This window comes from Phacochoerus africanus, chromosome 14, assembly GCF_016906955.1.
Source record: "Phacochoerus africanus isolate WHEZ1 chromosome 14, ROS_Pafr_v1, whole genome shotgun sequence".
NCBI lineage: Eukaryota > Metazoa > Chordata > Mammalia > Artiodactyla > Suidae > Phacochoerus > Phacochoerus africanus.
The window spans coordinates 20,194,052-20,212,544 of record NC_062557.1 but is presented as its reverse complement, the minus strand read 5'-3'; the positions used below and the strand labels follow the sequence as shown (position 1 = coordinate 20,212,544).

Below are 18,493 nucleotides of genomic sequence, written 5' to 3'. Positions count from 1 at the left end.
AACGCCAGATCCGTTTGGCATCTGCAACCTGTTCTGCAGCTTGTGGCAACACCAGATCCTTAACCCATTGAGCGAGGCCAGGGATCTACTATTCGGACTCTTAACCCTCTGAGCCACAATGGGAACTCCTTCATTTTCCATTTCTTTTTTTTTTTTTTTTTTTTGTCTTTTTGCTATATCTTGGGCCGCTCCCGCGGCACATGGAGGTTCCCAAGCTAGGGGTCGAGTCGGAGCCATAGCCGCCAGCCTACGCCAGAGCCACAGCCACATGGGATCCGAGCCGCGTCTAGCAACCTACACCACAGCTCACGGCAACGCCGGATCATTAACCCACTGAGCAAGGGCAGGGACCGAACCCGCAACGTCATGGTTCCTAGTAGGATTCGTTAACCACTGCGCCACGACGGGAACTCCCCATTTTCTATTTCTATATAAGTTTCAATTATAATTAGGGAAAGTGGAACACTTCAGGTATTGAAATGAATTATAAAATTTTAAAACTAAAACTTTTTTTTTTCTTAGTGCAGGAAAATCAATGGAACAGAATGTAGTTAAAAAATAAGCCAAGGCGTTCCCGTCGTGGCTCAGTGGTTAACGAATCCGACTAGGAACCATGAGGTTGCGGGTTCGATCGCTAGCCTTGCTCAGTGGGTTAAGCATCCGGCTTTGCTGTGAGCTGTGGTGTAGGTCGAAGACATGGCTCGGATCCCACGTTGCTGTGGCTCTGGCATAGGCCGGCGGCTACAGCTCTGAGTGGACCCCTAGCCTGGGAACCTCCACATGCCGTGGGATCGGCCCAAGAAAAATGGCAAGAAGACAAAAAGAAAAAAAAAAAAAAAGCCAAGTAGGAGTTCCGTTTGTGGAGCAGCGGAAACGATTCTGACTAGCCTCCATGAGGATGCAGGTTCCATCCCTGGCCTCGCTCAGTGGGTTAAGGATCCCGAGTTGCCATGATCTGTGTTGTAGGTCGCAGACACAGCTTGGATCCTGCTTGTTGTGGCTGTGGCGTAGGCCAGCAGCTGCAGCTCCGATTCCACCCCTATCCTGGGAACTTCCATATGTGGCCCTAAAAAAAGCAAAAAAAAAAAAAAGCCAAGTATACTAGGAGGTTTGGTATGTGATAAAGCTGGTATTTTATTTATTTTATTTTAATTTTTTATTTTTTGTCTTTTCTAGGGCTGCACCCGCAGCATATGGAGGTTCCCAGGCTAGGGGTCCAATCGGAGCTACAGCTGCTGGCCTACATCACAGACACAGCAACACAGGATCCGAGCCAGGACTGCAAACTACACCACAGCTCATGGCAATGCCAGATCCTTAACCCACTGAGCAAGGCCAGGGATTAAACCGGCAGCCTCATGGTTCCTAGTTGGATTCATTTCCAATGCACCATGACGGGAATTCCAATTTATTTTATTTCACATTTATTTTATTTTAATGTCTTTTTAGGACAGTACCCGAGCCATATGGAGGGTCCCAGCTTAGGGGTTGAACTGGAGCTATAGCTGCCAGCTTATACCACAGCCACAGAGTTCTCTGCTTCTCTGATAAATTTTCTCCATTAATAGGGATTGTTTATTTTATTTTTTAATTAAAACTTTTTTTTTCTTTTTAGGTCTGCACCAAAGCATATGGAAGTTCCCCAGGCTAGAGGTCTAATAGGAGCTGCTGCTGCTGGCCTACACCACAGCCACAGCCACACTGGGTACGAGCTGCATCTGTGACCTGTACTGCAGCTTGCCACAATGCTGGATCCTTAACCCACTGAGTGAGGTCAGGAATCAAACTGACATCCTCATGGACACTATGTCAAGTTCTTAACCCACTGAGCCACAACAGGAACTCCTACTTATGTATTCTTTTTAACTGTGCTTTCAGCATGTGGAAGTTTCCAGCCACAGCAGTGACCCAAGCTGCTGCAGTGACAATGCCAGTGATCTGATGAAGGACAAGGGTAGAAGCAGGGAGATCAATTGGGGGTTTTGCATGAATTGAGGCAAGAGATGATTGTCAATTGAAATACGAAGAGTTATAGACAATAAACATGATATGACTCCTTTTGTACAAAAAACAACATATGTGAACATGATATACAGCAAGCAGTGTCTTTTCGCCTGGTCAGAGACTTTTCCTTTTACTTCATACAAGTTTGTACTGTTGGCTTTTTTTTTTAGAGTAAGCCCATAATTCATTTGCAACAATTTTCAACTTTCACAGAAAGAAAATTGAACAATACAGGAAGTTAGGGTAATGGTGTCATGAAATTACCCATAATCTCACCACACTGTAATTTTTATGCTTTCCGTTATGATGTCTTATCCCTATGCTTTTAAACAAGGTTGTATTTATATTGGTAATCTATATGTGGTTTTTGTATCTTGCTTTTAAAATTTAACATTACATAATAAATATTCTCCCATGTTGCTCCACAGTTTTTGTATTAACATACTTAGGACTGCATTACATCACATCAAGTGTGCTATCTTAATAGTGTGCTATCTTAATGTGTTTTTTCGTTGCTGGAAATTTCCATTGCTTCCAGTTTTGGTGATTACGATAATGCTGCAATGAAAAGCTGACTGTTTTCTGATGATGGAGCCTCACAGTTTGGATTTACTAAATTTAAAAAGTTTGGGAGTTCCTGTCATGGCTCAGTGGTTAACGAATCCAACTAGGAACCATGAGGTTGCAGGTTTGGTTCCTGCCCTTGCTCAGTGGGTTAAGGATCCAGCATTGCTGTGAGCTGTTGTGTAGGTTGCAGACGCGGCTCGGATCCCGTGTTGCTCTGGCTGTGACCTAGGCCGGCAGCTGTAGCTCCGATTTGACCCCTAGCCTGGGAACCTCCATATGCCTCGGGAGTGGCCTAAAAAATGGCAAAAAGACAAAAAAAGAAAACAACCACACACACACACACACAAACCAGTGGAGTTCCCACCGTGGCACAGCAGAAACGAATCCGACCAGGAACCATGAGGTTTTGGGTTCAATCCCTGGCCTCACTCAGTGGCTTAAGGATCTGGCGTTGCCATGAGCTGTGGTGTAGGTCGCAGACTCCGCTTGGATCCCGTGTTGCTGTAGCTGTGGTGGAGGCTGGCAGCTGTAGCTCCAATTCAACCCCAGCCTGGGAACCTCCATATGCTGCGGGTGTGGCCCTAAAAAGGAAAAACAAACACACAAACAAAAAAACCCACACACAAACTGAAAGTTAAGTTTTATTTGGAGCAAAATTAGGACTTCGGCCCAGGAGACAGCGTGGGTAGCCTCAGGAGGTATCCCCGAGAAAACTGCTCTGAGGAGGCGAGGGGGGAGCTAGGATATGAGTTTTTGAAACAAAGAGCAGATCGTAGGAACAAAAGAGATCCGCACTCCCTGAAATGATTGCTTTGATATGCACCTCAGCTATCCGGGCCAATATCCTGTGTTTTCACAGCCTTAGCTTCCTCAGGGCTAGCTGTTAGGAGTGGCTGCAGTCTGAAGGCCATTAGAGGGCAGGTATTCTTTCCTGAGTTCTTTCAGGGCTCACTGGCTCACTCTTGGAGGTGGCTGCATTTGCAGATGACTGTGACATCCCTTGTTTTGTTGACTTAACTACAGCCCAACTGCTGTAGCTCTGAAATACCGCAAAGAGGAAAGGGGAAATATCAGGATATATGTGATAAAGGTGAAGGGGGACGTGTGTGCAGCCACGCACACATCTCACAAAAGTTTGCTTCTGGTCTCGTGAAGGTTACTACTAGTCGCGAGGAGCAGACATCACCATGAAGGATTTTAATTTTCCTAGATACTAGGAAATGCAAGAATTGGGCACATAAAATCTTCTCCTAAAAATATCTAACTGGAGTTCCTGGTGTGACTCTTTGGGTTAAGAACCTGACTAGTATCCATGAAGATGCAGATTTAATCCCTGGCCTTGCTGAAGGGGTTAAGGATTGGGCTCTGCTGTAAATTATGGTGTAGGTTGCAGATGCAGCTCGGATCTGGCATTGCTGTGGCTGTGGCATAGGCCAGCACCTGCAGCTCTGATTCAACCCCTAGCCTGGGAACTTCCAAGTTTCACGTGCAGCTTGAGAAAATAAAAAGTAAGAAAATCTAACTATCCGAAAGACCTATTCTTCCAGTTTTCCCATAGCACAGAGTGCCTCACTCCTGGTCTCCACCCTGAGCTCTGCTTAGTGGGTTCTGCAGGTCAGCAGCTGCCATGGCTCATGGTTTAATCCACGTAGAGGCAGATGGCAAGTAACGGTAAATGCGAAACTCCAGTTCACAAGATTTTAACTTACATTAAGTGACTCACATTATATTTCTAGCCTCGGAGACACTGCTGTCCCAGAGCCTACTCCGATTTGTTGTGCGAAATAACCAATGTTATAAGACAGATGAATGGGTGAATTAAGAGAGACAGCCTGTGTGCAACTGGTTAAGTATCTGGCCTTGTTACTACAGAGGCTCCATTCCCTGCGGTCTCCAGGGTTCAATCCCAGGCCCAGGAACTTCCACCTGCCTCCGGTGGGTGGGGGGCGGGGCTGGGCGACAAAAAGTAGGGTAGGGGGAAATACAGTCTCCGCCTTCCACGAGGAAAATGGATACAGCATTGCCCTAGAAGTTAGGAGATGTGAGTTCTGGACTTGGATATACTGTAAACACTGTGTAGCCTAGGACAAGCACCGCGACTACAGGCATCAATTTGTCCATACATCTGGCACTTGATCTCTGAGGTCTAGGAGTAAGCGGCTAAATGGCAGAGAAAGGCGGGGAAGCCTGGTACAACAGGACTTGTTTCCTATTAGGCTCCAACCTAACATGAGCGCTTGGACCAAGAGGGGGAGACAGCAGGAATCAGAGACTAGACGCCCCGAACCCAGCGCGGGTACCACCGGCTTCCTTGGGCCGACGTCACCGGGGCGCGACGGCGTCTTCTGTCGGGTCCCCCACTCCAGGCGGCAGCGCCTCCGACGGTCCTTTCGGTGAAGGTGAGTGCCGGAATAACAGAGAGGCAAACGGTCCTCGAGTCTCTCTAAGACTCCGATCTCACTCCACCACCCTCTGCTGCCCTCCCTTTTACTTCACCCTTATCGGGCACAGGAGCCGAGAGATAGGAGCAGAGATACCATCGTTCAGAGCCGAACCTCAGCGCGGCTGCGCAGGGCACGTGCACATCCTCTCGGAGTCCCGGCGATTGGCTGTGACGTAACTTCCGGTGTGAGCGGCGAAAGCCGGGAGGGCGAGCGAGAGCGAGCAGGCAGCAGGCAGCAGGCGGGCGGACGGACGGCACGAAGGGAGGGAGCAAGTGAGCAGTGAGTGGGCCAGCGAGAGCGGCCGCGTCCCGAGAGCAGCCGAGATTCCTCCCGTCCCTCTGACCCTCTCCCCGGAGCCCACAGCGCCTCCGGTCTCCAGCGGAGCGGACACGGCCCGGCCCGGCCATGGCCTCGTTGCTGAAGGTGGATCAGGAAGTAAAGCTCAAGGTAGGGGTACGGTCCGGGCTTCCTTACTCCTTGCTTCGATCCTCGAGCCGTCTGACTGGCTCCCCACTCCCCATGGCGTCTTTGTCTCCCTGGGGACACCAGCCCTGAGCTTCCGCTCGGCTCAGCCCTGCCCCCCACTCCCAGAGATGGCATCGGGGGAGACGCTACTATGGGGTGGCCTTCTGAACCCTGTCTAATGGTGGAGAGCCCCGGGGAGACTTCCGCGGACACGTGGTGGACTTAGTGCTTTAGGCCAGTGACAGCTGGAAGTCCCCCCAGCCCAGCAACGTCCCCATCTCCGGACGCTGCTACTGCCCCTGCCCTTGGCGTCAGGCCTGCCTCATATCCTAGGCCAGGTTTGTATGGGGGTTGACATGTTTGTGAGCTCACGCCTCTCCCATCTACCTGTCTTTTGTCTGCTTTCAAATTCAGACAAGCTACAGACAAAGGGAGGGAGGGAGGGAAGACAGGTGGGTGCTGCCCTCCAGCCCCGCTTCCCTCTCCGGAGATGGAGAAATGGATCCTTAAAAAAATAAAGTATTTGCAGTCTGGGGGCCTCTCAGCTTCTCATTACAATTACAAGGTGAGGGAAAGACAGTGGATTTGGATTTCCCCATCCTGCCCATACTTCTCTTGCCAGGTACTGACTTGCTCTTACTGAATTGCTTTCTTTGTTAATTTTAGGTTGATTCTTTCAGGGAGCGGATTACAAGTGAGGTGAGTGAAAGAAGTAGAAAATCGAGCATTGGTTAATGGTTGGGAGTTCTCCAGAGAAGAGATGTCTGTAGAGACAGACCTTCCCTCAGTTACTAATTCAGCTATATTTTCCCTCATCTTTAGGCAGAAGACTTGGTGGCAAATTTTTTCCCAAAGAAATTGTTAGAACTTGATAGTTTTTTGAAGGTGAGAGACCCTTTTCTTTTCCTCAGAGTCCCCAGTTTTTTTGGCCCTGGTCTTTCTGTCAAATGGGACAAATGACGTGTTGATTCTATCTTGTTTTGTGCTGTAAAGCCATCTTCATATGTTGCCCTTGAAATGAAATACTTCTTTGTCCATTTTGAAGACTGATGTTTTGGGGGTGGGCGTCTCTCTTTCAGGAGCCAATCCTAAACATCCATGACCTAACTCAGATCCACTCAGACATGAATCTCCCAGTCCCTGACCCCATTCTTCTCACCAATAGCCATGATGGACTGGACGGTGTAAGTATCCTGTATTTATCTCTTTGTGTGTGTGCCGAAGCAGTAGGCTCTCTGTCGTCAAGTCTCTGGTCAGCTTGAACATGTACAGGGGGACAGTGGGATTTGGATCTGGGAATGAGGATTCTTACAGACATATGACTTCGGTACACCCCCTTCGGTCCCCGGTTTTCATTTGTAGCATGTGTTAATGGGTACTCTGTTAGAGTGAGTTGAAAATAGGGCTAATAGTGACAGGGTCCCTCAGGTTACCTGGTCTGTCACCATGGCTCTAGGCAAGACTTTTCATCTCTGTTTCAGTGTCTTGAGTCTTGTTATAGGAGGGGGCAGTTGTTCTTGCTATATAACTGCAGTGCCCCATCTTTATGTATCTTTAGCAACTAGTCTTTAGAATATGTCCACATTCCGTTATAACAATGATGACCCCATATTGTTATTTATCTGCTATATATGTTGTTATTTATCCGTCGGTGTCTCATGGGTAGAACTTGCACTTTTGGAAAGGAGAAACTATCTGAATTATCTTTGTATCCCCAGCACCTAGCATTGTTCCTTGCAAGTGCTAAATACATGTTTGTTGATTGAATATTATATTTCTTTGTGAAACAAGCACATTTGTTTATATCCACTTAGTTACACTCACTCTGCATTCAGTAGTTCATTCTTTCTGTTGTTCTTAGTATCCACCCCTCCCCTGGTTGCCTAATGTGTTATGTTTCTTGAAAAGTTGGTCTTTCCAACTAGAGTGTAAGTTGCTTTGTGGGAAGAACCTTTTCTTAAAGCCTTGTGTGTGCTTAGTGAATTGTGGGTAAATTAATAAGACAACCTGTGAAGTCAAGGTAGGGATTAAACTTGCTAGAAGGGTAACTTGCAGTGGGGATGTGAGTGTCGAATAGGCTGATTCTTGTCTCTTTGTATCCTTAGCCCACTTACAAGAAGCGAAGGTTGGATGAATGTGAAGAGGCCTTCCAAGGTAAGAGCCACCTTCACTGTCCCCCACCCCAACCCTTCCTGGCTTGCAGCCCTGAGAAGCAGGATGGATCTGGTGCTCTCCTGTCCAGCAAGCAGGATCTGATTTTATTTCCTAGCATTAGCATTCCTAAGCTCTCCAGACATTGTCTAGTACTCTAAACCTAATTTTCCTTTCCTCTTTTTTTGTCTTTATAGGGCTGCACTCACGGCATATGGAGGTTCCCAGGCTAGGGGTCTAATCAGAACTGTTGCTGCTGGCCTACACCACAGCCACAGCAATGCCAGATCTGAGCCGCATCTGCGACCTACACCACAGCTCATGGCAACGCCAGATCCTTTAACCCACTGAGCAAGGCCAGGGATTGAACCCACAACCTCATGGGTCCTAGTTGGATTGTTTCCACTGTGCCAGGACTGGAACTCCGTAATTTTCCATTTAACAGGGAGGGTTGGACTTAATGTGAACTACCAAGGGAGCGGTTGGAGGTGGCTACACATCACAGATTTTTTGCAAAACCCCAGTTCATATCATTTTTTCCTCTTCAGTAATGCTTGGTGCATTAAGTCTGTAGAGCATATTTTAATCTTGTTCTTTAGACTTTCGGGATGTTTTAGACACTCATCTGTTAATCCCCATATTCTCTCTTTTTTTAATTCTGTTGGTGGTGTCACGGTTTATAGATAGCTTTGTGACAGATAAAAGGCAGAAGTCATAAGCTTTTCCTTGTGGCGCAGTGGGTTAAGAATCCGGTATTGTCACTGTTGTGGCTCAGGTCGCTACTGTGGAGCCCAGGATCTTCCACATGCCACAGGCGTGGCCAGGAACAAAGGTAGAGGTCATAGTATCTCACGGGTCTAGGAAAGAGAGAAAGGTGGGGAATGCTGCCTCCTTCCACCCAGCTCCAGTCATTTGACCTTCCTCGTGTCCTTGCCAGGAACCAAGGTGTTTGTGATGCCCAATGGGATGCTAAAAAGCAACCAGCAGCTGGTGGACATTATTGAGAAAGTGAAGCCTGAGATTCGGCTGCTGATCGAGAAATGCAACACGGTGAGGCAGGGGCTGATGACCTAGGGGCTGACCCCAAATAGCCTGGCTCGAGCTATGCAAGACGATGGATGTGGGGCCAGAGGCGTGGAGGTGATGTTGGAGTTGGCAGACTAAATATCTTGGCTCCTGTGCTCCTGGCATCTGGCCCCAGCAGCATGAGTTGTATACGTCTTGGCTTCAGTAGAAAAGGCTAAGATCCTCATATGCATATTTTGGTCCCCTCACCCTTCAGGTCAAAATGTGGGTGCAACTCCTGATTCCTAGGATAGAAGATGGGAACAACTTTGGGGTGTCCATTCAGGTAATGTGCTTGCATTGGAAATGGGAGAGGAAGGTTTGGGAGGTAATCTCATCTGCCCTGCTTTTGTGTTTTCCCTTTCTCTTTGGTTTGCTGTGGGGTGATGTGGAAGTGGCTTGTAACCTTTTTGTTTTGTTTTTTTTTTCAGGAAGAGACAGTTGCAGAATTAAGAACTGTTGAGAGTGAAGCAGCCTCTTATCTGGACCAGATTTCTAGGTAGGGCTGCTTGGACTTGGCCCAGGAATTGAGGGCTGGTGAGATGGCATGTGCTGTCTGGGGTCCCCTGCAGCTTTCTCCTCTTCTCTCTCTTTCCAGATATTATATTACAAGAGCCAAATTGGTTTCTAAAATAGCTAAATACCCCCATGTGGTAAGTAAGGGTTTGTGGCTGAGGGTGGAAGTGGTAGGACAGGGAGGCATGCCTTCCTGGGAAGAGCTGCGTGGGACAGTCAGCCCTCGAGGACTAGCCTTTTCTCTGCCCTTCGTCAGGAGGACTATCGGCGCACCGTGACAGAGATTGATGAGAAAGAATATATCAGCCTTCGGCTCATCATATCAGAGCTAAGGAATCAGTATGTAAGTAACCTTGGTCCCTGCCCACCGGTGCTCTGGCTTCTCTTGGTTCTGGTGATCGTTTTCTTGCTACTCTCTGGGGGTTGAGATGAGAGATGGAGGTAAGATGAGTGGAACAAATTCCTCCCATCAACCGAGTGTTGAGAACTCTGGGGTCACTGACGGTATCTAGCCGGGTATCCTTTCTTTGTACCTGGCTGGGAGGGAGCACAACATGCAGTACAGTATAGGGGTGAAGCTGGGGGTGTGAGAGTCAGCCTTGGGTTTGGAACCAATTCTGCCTGTAATGTGTGGCCTTGGGCAGGTTTAACCTCAAGCTTCAATTTCTTCATCTCTGACGCATTAAAGAACCCGGTGCAATTCTTAGTAAGTGTTAGTTATTGGACACTTGGGGCCTTGGAGATACCCAGGTGTGCCCAGTTGGGGGAATAAGAGAGGTCATAGGGCAGCCACCCTGAATTCAGGTTCAAGCGAGTGAGATCAGGGCTATGTGAACGATTGCTGGGGGCTTTGGGGGTTTGTCTTGTTTTCCTAGGCAGGTGGGGGTAGAACAGACGTGTGATTCCCTGATCCATCTTCTCCCAGGTCACTCTACATGACATGATCCTGAAAAACATCGAGAAGATCAAACGGCCCCGGAGCAGCAATGCAGAGACACTGTACTGAGGCCAGGGCCAGGGCCAGGGGACTCTGTGAGTCTGGCTCAAGACCGACATTGCCTTGGTTTGTTACATGACTATCGTGATGGGGAAACTGGCTGGAAATAGTAATCACACCTCTCTCTGTTTTTAGTTAGAGTCTAATGAAACTCTCATGTAGTTCTGTGACGTGTTTACCTCTTTTTTCAGGCCTCAGGAACTCTTCTATTTCCTTCCCTCATACCCCAGACCCCCGTCCTAATTTCTGGAGTACTCCAGGTTTGTGTGCGCAGGATGTTGGCACAAGTTTACTTGTGTTTTCTCTCCCCACTTCCCTTCTGTGTCTTGGGCTTTATGTTTTCTTCCCTTTGATGTTCAGTTGGTTAGAAGTTGAGGGAACTTGAAGGAAAGTGCTAGGTGTTTTGTAGGAACTGGGGCTGGATGGGGGGACCAGCTTCTCTCTTCCTGATGGCAGGTTAGTATCTCTTGCCACTGTGGGACATTGGATCTTCCCTGCCACAGTTGCCCTGGTGATGACTTAGGGTTTCCCATCCACATACATGACACCTTGAACCTGATCACGACAAGAAACACCTTAGACCTTTTGCCAAGTCCCTAGCTCCTTCAGATATTTTTATAAGTAGGATTTTCACATACACAAATGTGCATCACACACACACACACACACACACACACACGTGCGCGCCCTCCGACTCTGTTACTTGATGCCTCCCCCACTCTGCCCCACCCACAGACCTTGTCTGTCTGTCAGTCTGTCTGTGTCTCACACACACACATAGACCATTCAGAAGGTGATAGTTGTCTAAGTCCTTATCCGCTGGGACCCATTGTCTCCTAACATTGTAGCCTCTTGGTGCTTGAGGCTGGTGGGTTGGAAGACAGCTGAGAGATGAGAAGCAGAGGGAGTGGGGAAGGCCCCTTCCTCTGTGACTCGGGTCCTTTTGGACGAGTTGAAATTGGTGTGGGGGTGACCAGAAGCTGCTGCTCCTACTGGGCTTTCCCATTGGGAAAAGTGTTTCTCTTATTTATAGTGTTGTGCTTCCAGGGAAAGCAGTCACTTGTGTGTGTATGTGTGTGCATGCACACGTAGGCATGTACACGTTGTGTGTATGTGGACATCTGTTGGGCAAGTCAAAACCATAGAAGAGTTGCCTCTTATCTCTCGAATCGTCTGGAGATATCACTTGTTACAGCTTTTGTGTTGACCCTCATCAACCCCCACTTTTTTATTCTCACCACTGGAGAGAGAGTCTGTCGGTGACTCTCTCGGTGTCTAATTCTGACTTTTATTCTTTGTCTTGTCTCTGTCTTCCAACCTCCAATCGTATTTCCACCTGGATGCATCATCTTTACTCCCAGTGCGCTGTAGAGAAGGAGTTCGGGTGTGGTCTTCCCGTGAATAGTACTCAGTAACAAACCAATTGCATTTTAGTTGGGCAGTGCTCCTACCCACCCTCAGACCCCTTTCAACGAAAACCCTCCCTTCCTCCCAACATGTGTTTCTCAGTTTCCCTTTTTGTTTGTTGGATTGTTCCAGTGCCCCTGCTCCCCACCTTACCACCCTTGGATCGTAATGTAAAATTCTTTTACCATGTCAAGAAATTATTAAAAATACAGGTACTTTGACCTCTTTCTAAAGCCGCAGACCCTGATGCGATGCTCTGGTGGCCAGGGACACACCCGTACTCTGTGCACATTGGGATACTCACCTCCATGTATATACCTCCAGCCGCCCTATGGGGTGTCTTTATACCATTTGAGCTGCCTCTTTTCTTGGGAATAATGGAAAGATGGAGGCTTCTGCCTCCCAAGAGGCAAGGGTGGGTCCTTCATTTGTGTTCAGGCTGAATCACATGAAAGTTAGCTCTTCCCAGACCTAAGCTGCCTTCTACCCTCACAAGACCCCAGCTCCTTCCTTCCTTCTCCAGCGATACCCATGAACTGCCAGTAGAGGCTGCTCTAGATCCGTGCGTGGGGAATCACCCGGTTCAAGGCACAACCTACTCGGTCATTTCCTTTACTTTATACTAATACTTCCCTTCGAATAATGTCTTAAGTTTCTTGAGGCGATGCCAGGGACCCCTGGTTTTGGTTTTCAAATGACTTGGAGGGCTGTCTAGGACCCTAGCTCCCTCTGAAATAAAGTTTCTTCAACTTCCACCTTGCAAAGTAGCGTTCTCATATCCGATGATCTGGTACCCATTGTCTCTGCAGAAAAAGATTTAGGGTCTTGAACAATGGAGGTTCATCTGCTCTGTTCTGTTTCAGAGATCGCTGACAATTTTCAAACCTCCCCATGGCAGGCGCTAAGCATTCTGTGCATGATCACATTTACTTTTCATGAATCTCTGGGGAAGTTTTATCCCTTCTTTATAGGTGAGGACACTGAGATTCATGATAAGTAATGCCCTTGAGATCACACAGCTTAGGAACCCACGATTGGTGTACAGGTCTGACTGCTGCGCCCAGGCCTTCGCTGCTCCTTTCCCACCAACTACATGCAAGTGGTCTGAGACTACAAACCAAGGGCTTGGCCTTAGGCAGCTGGCAGAACACAGTGCTTACCGCTGAACTGGGCAGTGGATCCTGGAAATGTTGGGGGGTAGTGCCTGCCAGGAGGTAGGAAAATGGACAGAGTGGCTGCATGTAGCACCCAGGACTTGACTGGGCACCTGAGATTTGCATTCTTCCTCAGACCCATTCAGGGTGGAAGGTAGAGTTTAGCGTATATACAAATGCCCTCTAATCTGGTCTAAATAATAGTGATGGGTACTGACCATGCTGCTGGGAGGAGTTCAGGGGGAGGAGAGAGGCTGTGCACGTGGAAGGAATACCTTGAGCCAAACCACAGAACAGAAAATTGGAGCAGAATGATATAAATCAAGGTCAGAATTTTCCTGTCCAACCCACAGGGCGGAGTTTTCTCTATTCCTGTCCATCCCACTGCATATAAACTGGGATTTGATGTCAGTAACTGGAAGGAGCTGCTGGTAGGCCTCTCATTTCAGCTCTCAGCTTTCACCATGAACCTCAAGGTAGTCCTCGTGTTGCTGGCACTGTCCCTCATTACCATCTTTGCTCTGGCCTATGTCTTGCTGACCAGCCAAGGTGGCTCCAGCCAGCCTCCCCACTGCCCCTCTGTATCCCACAGTGCCCAGCCCTGGACACACCCTGGCCAGAGCCAGCTGTTTGCAGACCTGAGCCCAGAAGAGCTGACGGCTGTGATGAACTTTCTGACCCAGAAGCTGGGGCCAGGCCTGGTGGATGCCGCCCAGGCCCGCCCCTCAGACAACTGCATCTTCTCAGTGGAGCTGCAGCTGCCCCCCAAGGCGGCAGCCCTGGCCCACCTGGACAGGGGGAGCCCCCCGCCTGCCCGGGAGGCCCTGGCCATCATCTTCTTTGGCGGACAACCCCAGCCCAACGTGACCGAGCTGGTGGTGGGGCCGCTGCCCCAGCCCTCCTACGTGCGGGATGTGACTGTGGAGCGTCATGGGGGCCCCCTGCCCTACCACCGACGCCCCGTGCTGGGAAATGAGTCCGCCCAGATGTGGAAGCATTTGAAAGAGGTGGAGCTCCCCAAGGCACCAGTCTTCCTGGCTTCCGTCTGCAGCTACAATGGCTCCAATTTGGCAGCTCTGCATGCCACCCCTCGTGGCTTACGCTCAGGGGACCGTGCTACCTGGATGGCCCTCTACCATAACATCTCAGGTGTTGGGATTTTTCTTCATCCTGTGGGGCTGGAGCTCCTGCTGGACCACAGGGCTCTGGACCCTGCCCGCTGGGCTGTCCGGCAGGTCTTCTACCTTGGGCGCTACTATGCCGACTTGGGCCAGTTGGAATGGGAGTTTAAGGCTGGCCGGCTGGAGGTGGTTAGAGTTCCTCTACCCCTGCCAGATGGGGCCTCATCCCTGCGGTCCCGGATCTCCCCCGGGCCTCTCCCCCCTCTTCAGTTCTCACCCCAAGGCTCCCGGTACAGTGTACAAGGGCACCTGGTGGCATCCTCCCTCTGGACATTTACATTTGGCCATGGGGTGTTCAGTGGCCTGAGGATTTTTGATGTTCGGTTCAAGGGCGAGCGAGTGGCCTATGAAGTTAGTGTCCAGGAGTGTGTATCCATCTATGGTGCCGATTCACCCAAGACAATGATGACCCGATACCTGGATAGCAGCTATGGACTTGGCCGTCACAGCCGGGGCTTGGTGCGGGGAGTGGACTGCCCCTATCAGTCTACCATGGTGGACATCCACGTGTTAGTGGGCAGAGGGGCAGTCCAGCTGCTCCCAGGGGCTGTGTGTGTATTCGAGGAGGCCCAGGGGGTACCCCTCCGAAGGCACCACAATCACCTTCAGAGTCATTTCTATGGTGGTTTGGCTGGCTCAGCCCTTGTAGTCAGGTCTGTATCCTCCGTAGGCAACTATGACTACATTTGGGACTTTGTATTGCACCCAAACGGGGCGCTTGAAGGGCGGGTCCGTGCCACGGGCTACATCAACACAGCTTTCCTGAGCGGAGAGGAGAGCCTCCTCTTTGGGAACCGAGTGGGGGAGCGAGTGCTGGGGGCGGTGCACACACACGCCTTCCACTTCAAGCTGGACCTGGATGTGGCAGGTGAGTACCCAGGGGATGAGACTTGGGAACAGCGGTGGGCCAGAGGGAAGGGAGACCCCCCCCCCCCCGCCAACATGAAGCTCAAAGTGGCAAGAGGGTGGCATTTCAGCACTGCAGTTGCGGCAAAAGCAGGGACTGACTGATTGGAGTGAAATGAGCCTGAGGTACTGGGCTTACGGTTATTTGACAAAAGGTAGAGAGGCTTCCCCTGCCCAGCCCCTCCGACCTGCTGTGATTGTGGGACTAAATGCAGCGGCTGCGCTGGGCTAGCCAGCCTCCTTAGCCCATCTGTGGGTGGTGAACTTTCCCTGTCTGAGGCTGGGGTTGGGGCTCTGAGTTCTTCCTAATTCTGAGAGTCACCGGAAGTGGGAAAAGCGGGGGCCTGAGACAAAGATAGGACACAGTCTGTCTAAAGAGGTTTTCGGTGTGGAGGTGGTCCTGGCACCTGAGAAAAGGAGGTCCTAGCTGGGGACTGCTCTATAGGATCTCAGACCACTGGGGACACAGGATAGGGGCCCCATCCTCCCGGGGAAGCCAGCTCATTCCTGTCTGCACATGTCATGACATTGGGCTCTCTGGTGACAGGGCAGGCATGCAATAGGCTTGCTGCAAGTGTAGCAAGGGATTGCTTAAGTAGGGCTCAAAGCGCAGAGGGGGTTTTCTCTTCCTGGCAGGCTTTTGTCCAGGATGAAAAATGATTAACTTATCAACTCAGTCTGTTAGACCCAGAACGATAACTGGGACTCCGCCAGACCCTCTCCATTTTTCAGTAGTGGAAACTAAGGATGGGGGCGGGAGACGAGTCAGGAAGTGGCTGCCTAAATACAATGCACTGTAACTCAGTATATTTCTTGTGAAACATGTTCATATGAGTATGAAGTTGGTGTCTGTGCGCCTGTGTGTGAGGTATGAGGGTGGAGGGAAGAGAGAGCTAAGAAAATAGCATGATTGAAATGCTGCTTGCAATCATGCATGTTAAATTAGATGATTATTTGATACATTTGGAATGTATTTTCCGACTTGAAGCTTTTTTCCAGCATTTTAGCATTAAAGACATCCTGGGACAAGATGTAACATCAAGTAACATTTATTGGATCCTTAGACCGTGTGGCCCAGGCTGGCGCTGTGGGCCAGAGAGGCTGTGTCAGGGCTCCCCCACCCCCACTCCATGCACAGAGGACAACCTGCAGGGGCACTGGCTTCTGTAGAGCCCCTCCCTGTGCCAGCACCTTCACATGAGTCATGTTTAAAGAAAATAACAGTCTGAGCCTGTAGAAAAAGTATAAATGTTTCAGGGATCTCCCAGATATTTTAAAGATAAAAATGTACTTGCTTGTTCAAAAAAAAAAAAAAGACTGAAAGTGGTCCCTGCCTTAATGAGAAACAAAGCAAGGTCTCAGAGCTAGGAAGAGTACGCAGGGCACCATGGAAGGGGATTGGGTTTTTTCAGCCAGCTTCTCCAAGACAAATATCCCTTTCATAGTTGGGAGAATGTTACTAGGCACCTGTATGTGCTTTTCCATTTATAGAGCTCAGTCAGAACAGCTTTCATTACGCACAGTGTGGAGACTGGCGAAATGAGGATCAGAGAGAAGCAAAAAATTGGTCCAAGGTCTGTTGCGTAAACCAGTGCCGCTAGAACCTTCAGCAATGATGGAAATGTGGTATGTCTGCATCGTCCAGCATGTTAGCCACTAGCCACCTGTGGCTCTGGAGCACTTGAAAAGTAGCCTAGTGTGACTGAGGATCTGAAATTTTCGTTTGTATTGCAATAGCCACAGCCACTTGTGACAAGAGAGGGCAGGTTCAAAGGAGAGGGGCTAGCCCTCAAATCCAGACCTCTGGCTCCCAGCACTGGGTGCTCTCTGATGAGCTGTCCTTTGGCAGGCCGGTGCGGTGGGCATCACAGAGGAGATGAGGGACCTGTGTGACCTGCTGTGGAACTCCTCTCCCTCCCCTCACCCTGGCAGGGCTGAAAAACTGGGTGGTAGCTGAAGACGTGGTGTTTAAACCTGTGGCAGCCCCTTGGAGTCCGGAGCACCAACTGCATCGCCCAGAGCTGACCCGGCAGGTCCTGAGAAGGGAGGACCTGACAGCTTTTCTCTGGGGGACCCCCCTTCCCCGCTACCTTTACTTGGCTAGCAACCAGACTAATGCCTGGGGTCACCAGCGCGGGTACCGAATCCAGATCCACAGCCCCCTTGGCATACACATGCCCCTGGACAGCGACATGGAGAGGGCCCTCAGCTGGGGGAGGTGAGGAGCACCCTGGGCACTGGGGTGGCAGGGAAGGCCTGGTCCCCTTCCCATCCCTGCTCGTGGAGGCCCCGACTCACTACTATTGGTTTCCCATTCATTCCGGATGTCCTCTCAGATCCAAGTAGATATGGGATGGGAAATGGGCCCACACAGCATCTGATCCAAAGGACTTCTGGGCTGGTAAAGGCCCTTGACATTTTCTGACACCACCTTCCCACAACACTCCTGGTCAGATACCAGCTCGTGGTGACGCGGAGGAAGGAGGAGGAGTCACAGAGCAGCAGCATCTATTACCAGAATGACATCTGGACATCTGCTACGGCCTTTGCCGACTTCATCAACAATGAGACCCTCTTGGGAGAGGTTGGTAGGCCTGGGAGCAGGGGAGAGGGGCTCCCCTGGGCCTGGGGTCTTGGCTGCCTGGCCCCTGGCTGTGGGGTGGAGGGAATTATAGGTTTCCAGGTCTTAGATTAAGGGCCAGGAAGTTGCCTAATGACCAACCTGGGCCATCCCTCCTGAGGTGAGGTTAGCTCTGGAACACTGCCCACCCTGCACTGTTTCACAGGGGTCACTGCACCTGTTATTTGGACCCAGGGCAGGGCGGAGCTGGAAGCGGGGCAAGCCTGGAGGGTGGGGGTTGTGGCTGAGGGGAGGTTCTCCGGGTCTTGCCTCCAAAGTCTTCAGCTCCTCCTCTTCCTGCAGGATCTGGTGGCTTGGGTTACAGCCAGCTTCCTGCACATACCCCATGCCGAGGATGTCCCCAACACAGTGACTCTGGGGAACAGAGTTGGCTTCTTGCTCCGGCCCTATAACTTCTTTGATGAGGACCCCTCCGTCTTCTCTCCTGACAGCGTCTACTTTGAGAAGGGCCAGGATGCTGGGCGCTGCAGCGTCAATCATGTGGCCTGCATCCCCCACCTGGCGGCCTGTGTCCCGGACCTGCCTCCTTTCTCTTATCGAGACTTGTAGCCCTGAGTGTGTGTGTGCGCGCGTGTGAGCGTGCGCGCGTGCGTGCGTGCGTGTGTGTGTGTGTGTGTGTGTGTGTTTGTGGTGGGACCTAGAGGGGGGTTGCTGAGACTCGTACCTTCCTCTCTGTTTCACTTCCTGTTCCCCTGATGCCTCTACCCTTGGGAAATAGCCTCCTACCACATAAACCTCCATATATCCTTTTGGTTAATTCTTGTTTCCAGTTCATTTTTTTAAAATGAGGAATTTATATAAATGATATTGTTGTCAAAATATCCAAGCAAAAACACTGCAAAACCCACCACTCTTCAACCTCTGGCGAACATTATCCCAGACATTTCTTTTATGCATGCACATTGACATGGAAGATGAGATAGAACTTTGTAAAAATTGATGGGTGTTTGTAATTTATAATAAAAATATTCCAAGATTTTTAGTTGAATTTCTTC

General features: G+C 50.0%; 2 protein-coding genes across 4 annotated transcripts; both read left to right on the top strand.

The window, feature by feature from the left end:
* Positions 1–5,089: 5,089 nt before the first annotated feature.
* Positions 5,090–11,849, top strand: PSME3 (proteasome activator subunit 3). Of its 2 annotated transcripts, none has more exons than XM_047759150.1 (11): positions 5,090–5,462; positions 6,147–6,179; positions 6,303–6,365; positions 6,560–6,664; positions 7,586–7,634; positions 8,569–8,681; positions 8,914–8,982; positions 9,128–9,195; positions 9,295–9,349; positions 9,469–9,555; positions 10,138–11,849. In XM_047759150.1, the coding sequence occupies exons 1-11, from the start codon at positions 5,421–5,423 to the stop codon at positions 10,216–10,218; spliced, it is 765 nt and encodes a 254-aa protein (XP_047615106.1). In that variant the 5' UTR covers positions 5,090–5,420; the 3' UTR covers positions 10,219–11,849. The 2 variants fall into 2 exon arrangements, with proteins under 2 accessions (XP_047615106.1, XP_047615107.1); XM_047759151.1 differs by lacking the exon at positions 5,090–5,462 and adding an exon at positions 5,929–6,045.
* Positions 11,850–11,980: 131 nt separating this feature from the next.
* AOC2 (amine oxidase copper containing 2) lies at positions 11,981–18,480 on the top strand. 2 transcript variants are annotated; one of them, XM_047759148.1, is made up of 4 exons: positions 11,981–14,819; positions 16,790–17,075; positions 17,312–17,441; positions 17,781–18,480. In XM_047759148.1, exons 1-4 carry the CDS (start codon positions 13,235–13,237, stop codon positions 18,045–18,047), a joined length of 2,268 nt encoding a protein of 755 aa, XP_047615104.1. In that variant the 5' UTR covers positions 11,981–13,234; the 3' UTR covers positions 18,048–18,480. The 2 variants fall into 2 exon arrangements, with proteins under 2 accessions (XP_047615104.1, XP_047615105.1); XM_047759149.1 differs by lacking the exon at positions 17,781–18,480 and having other exon boundaries at positions 17,194–17,445.
* The last annotated feature ends 13 nt before the right edge of the window (positions 18,481–18,493 follow it).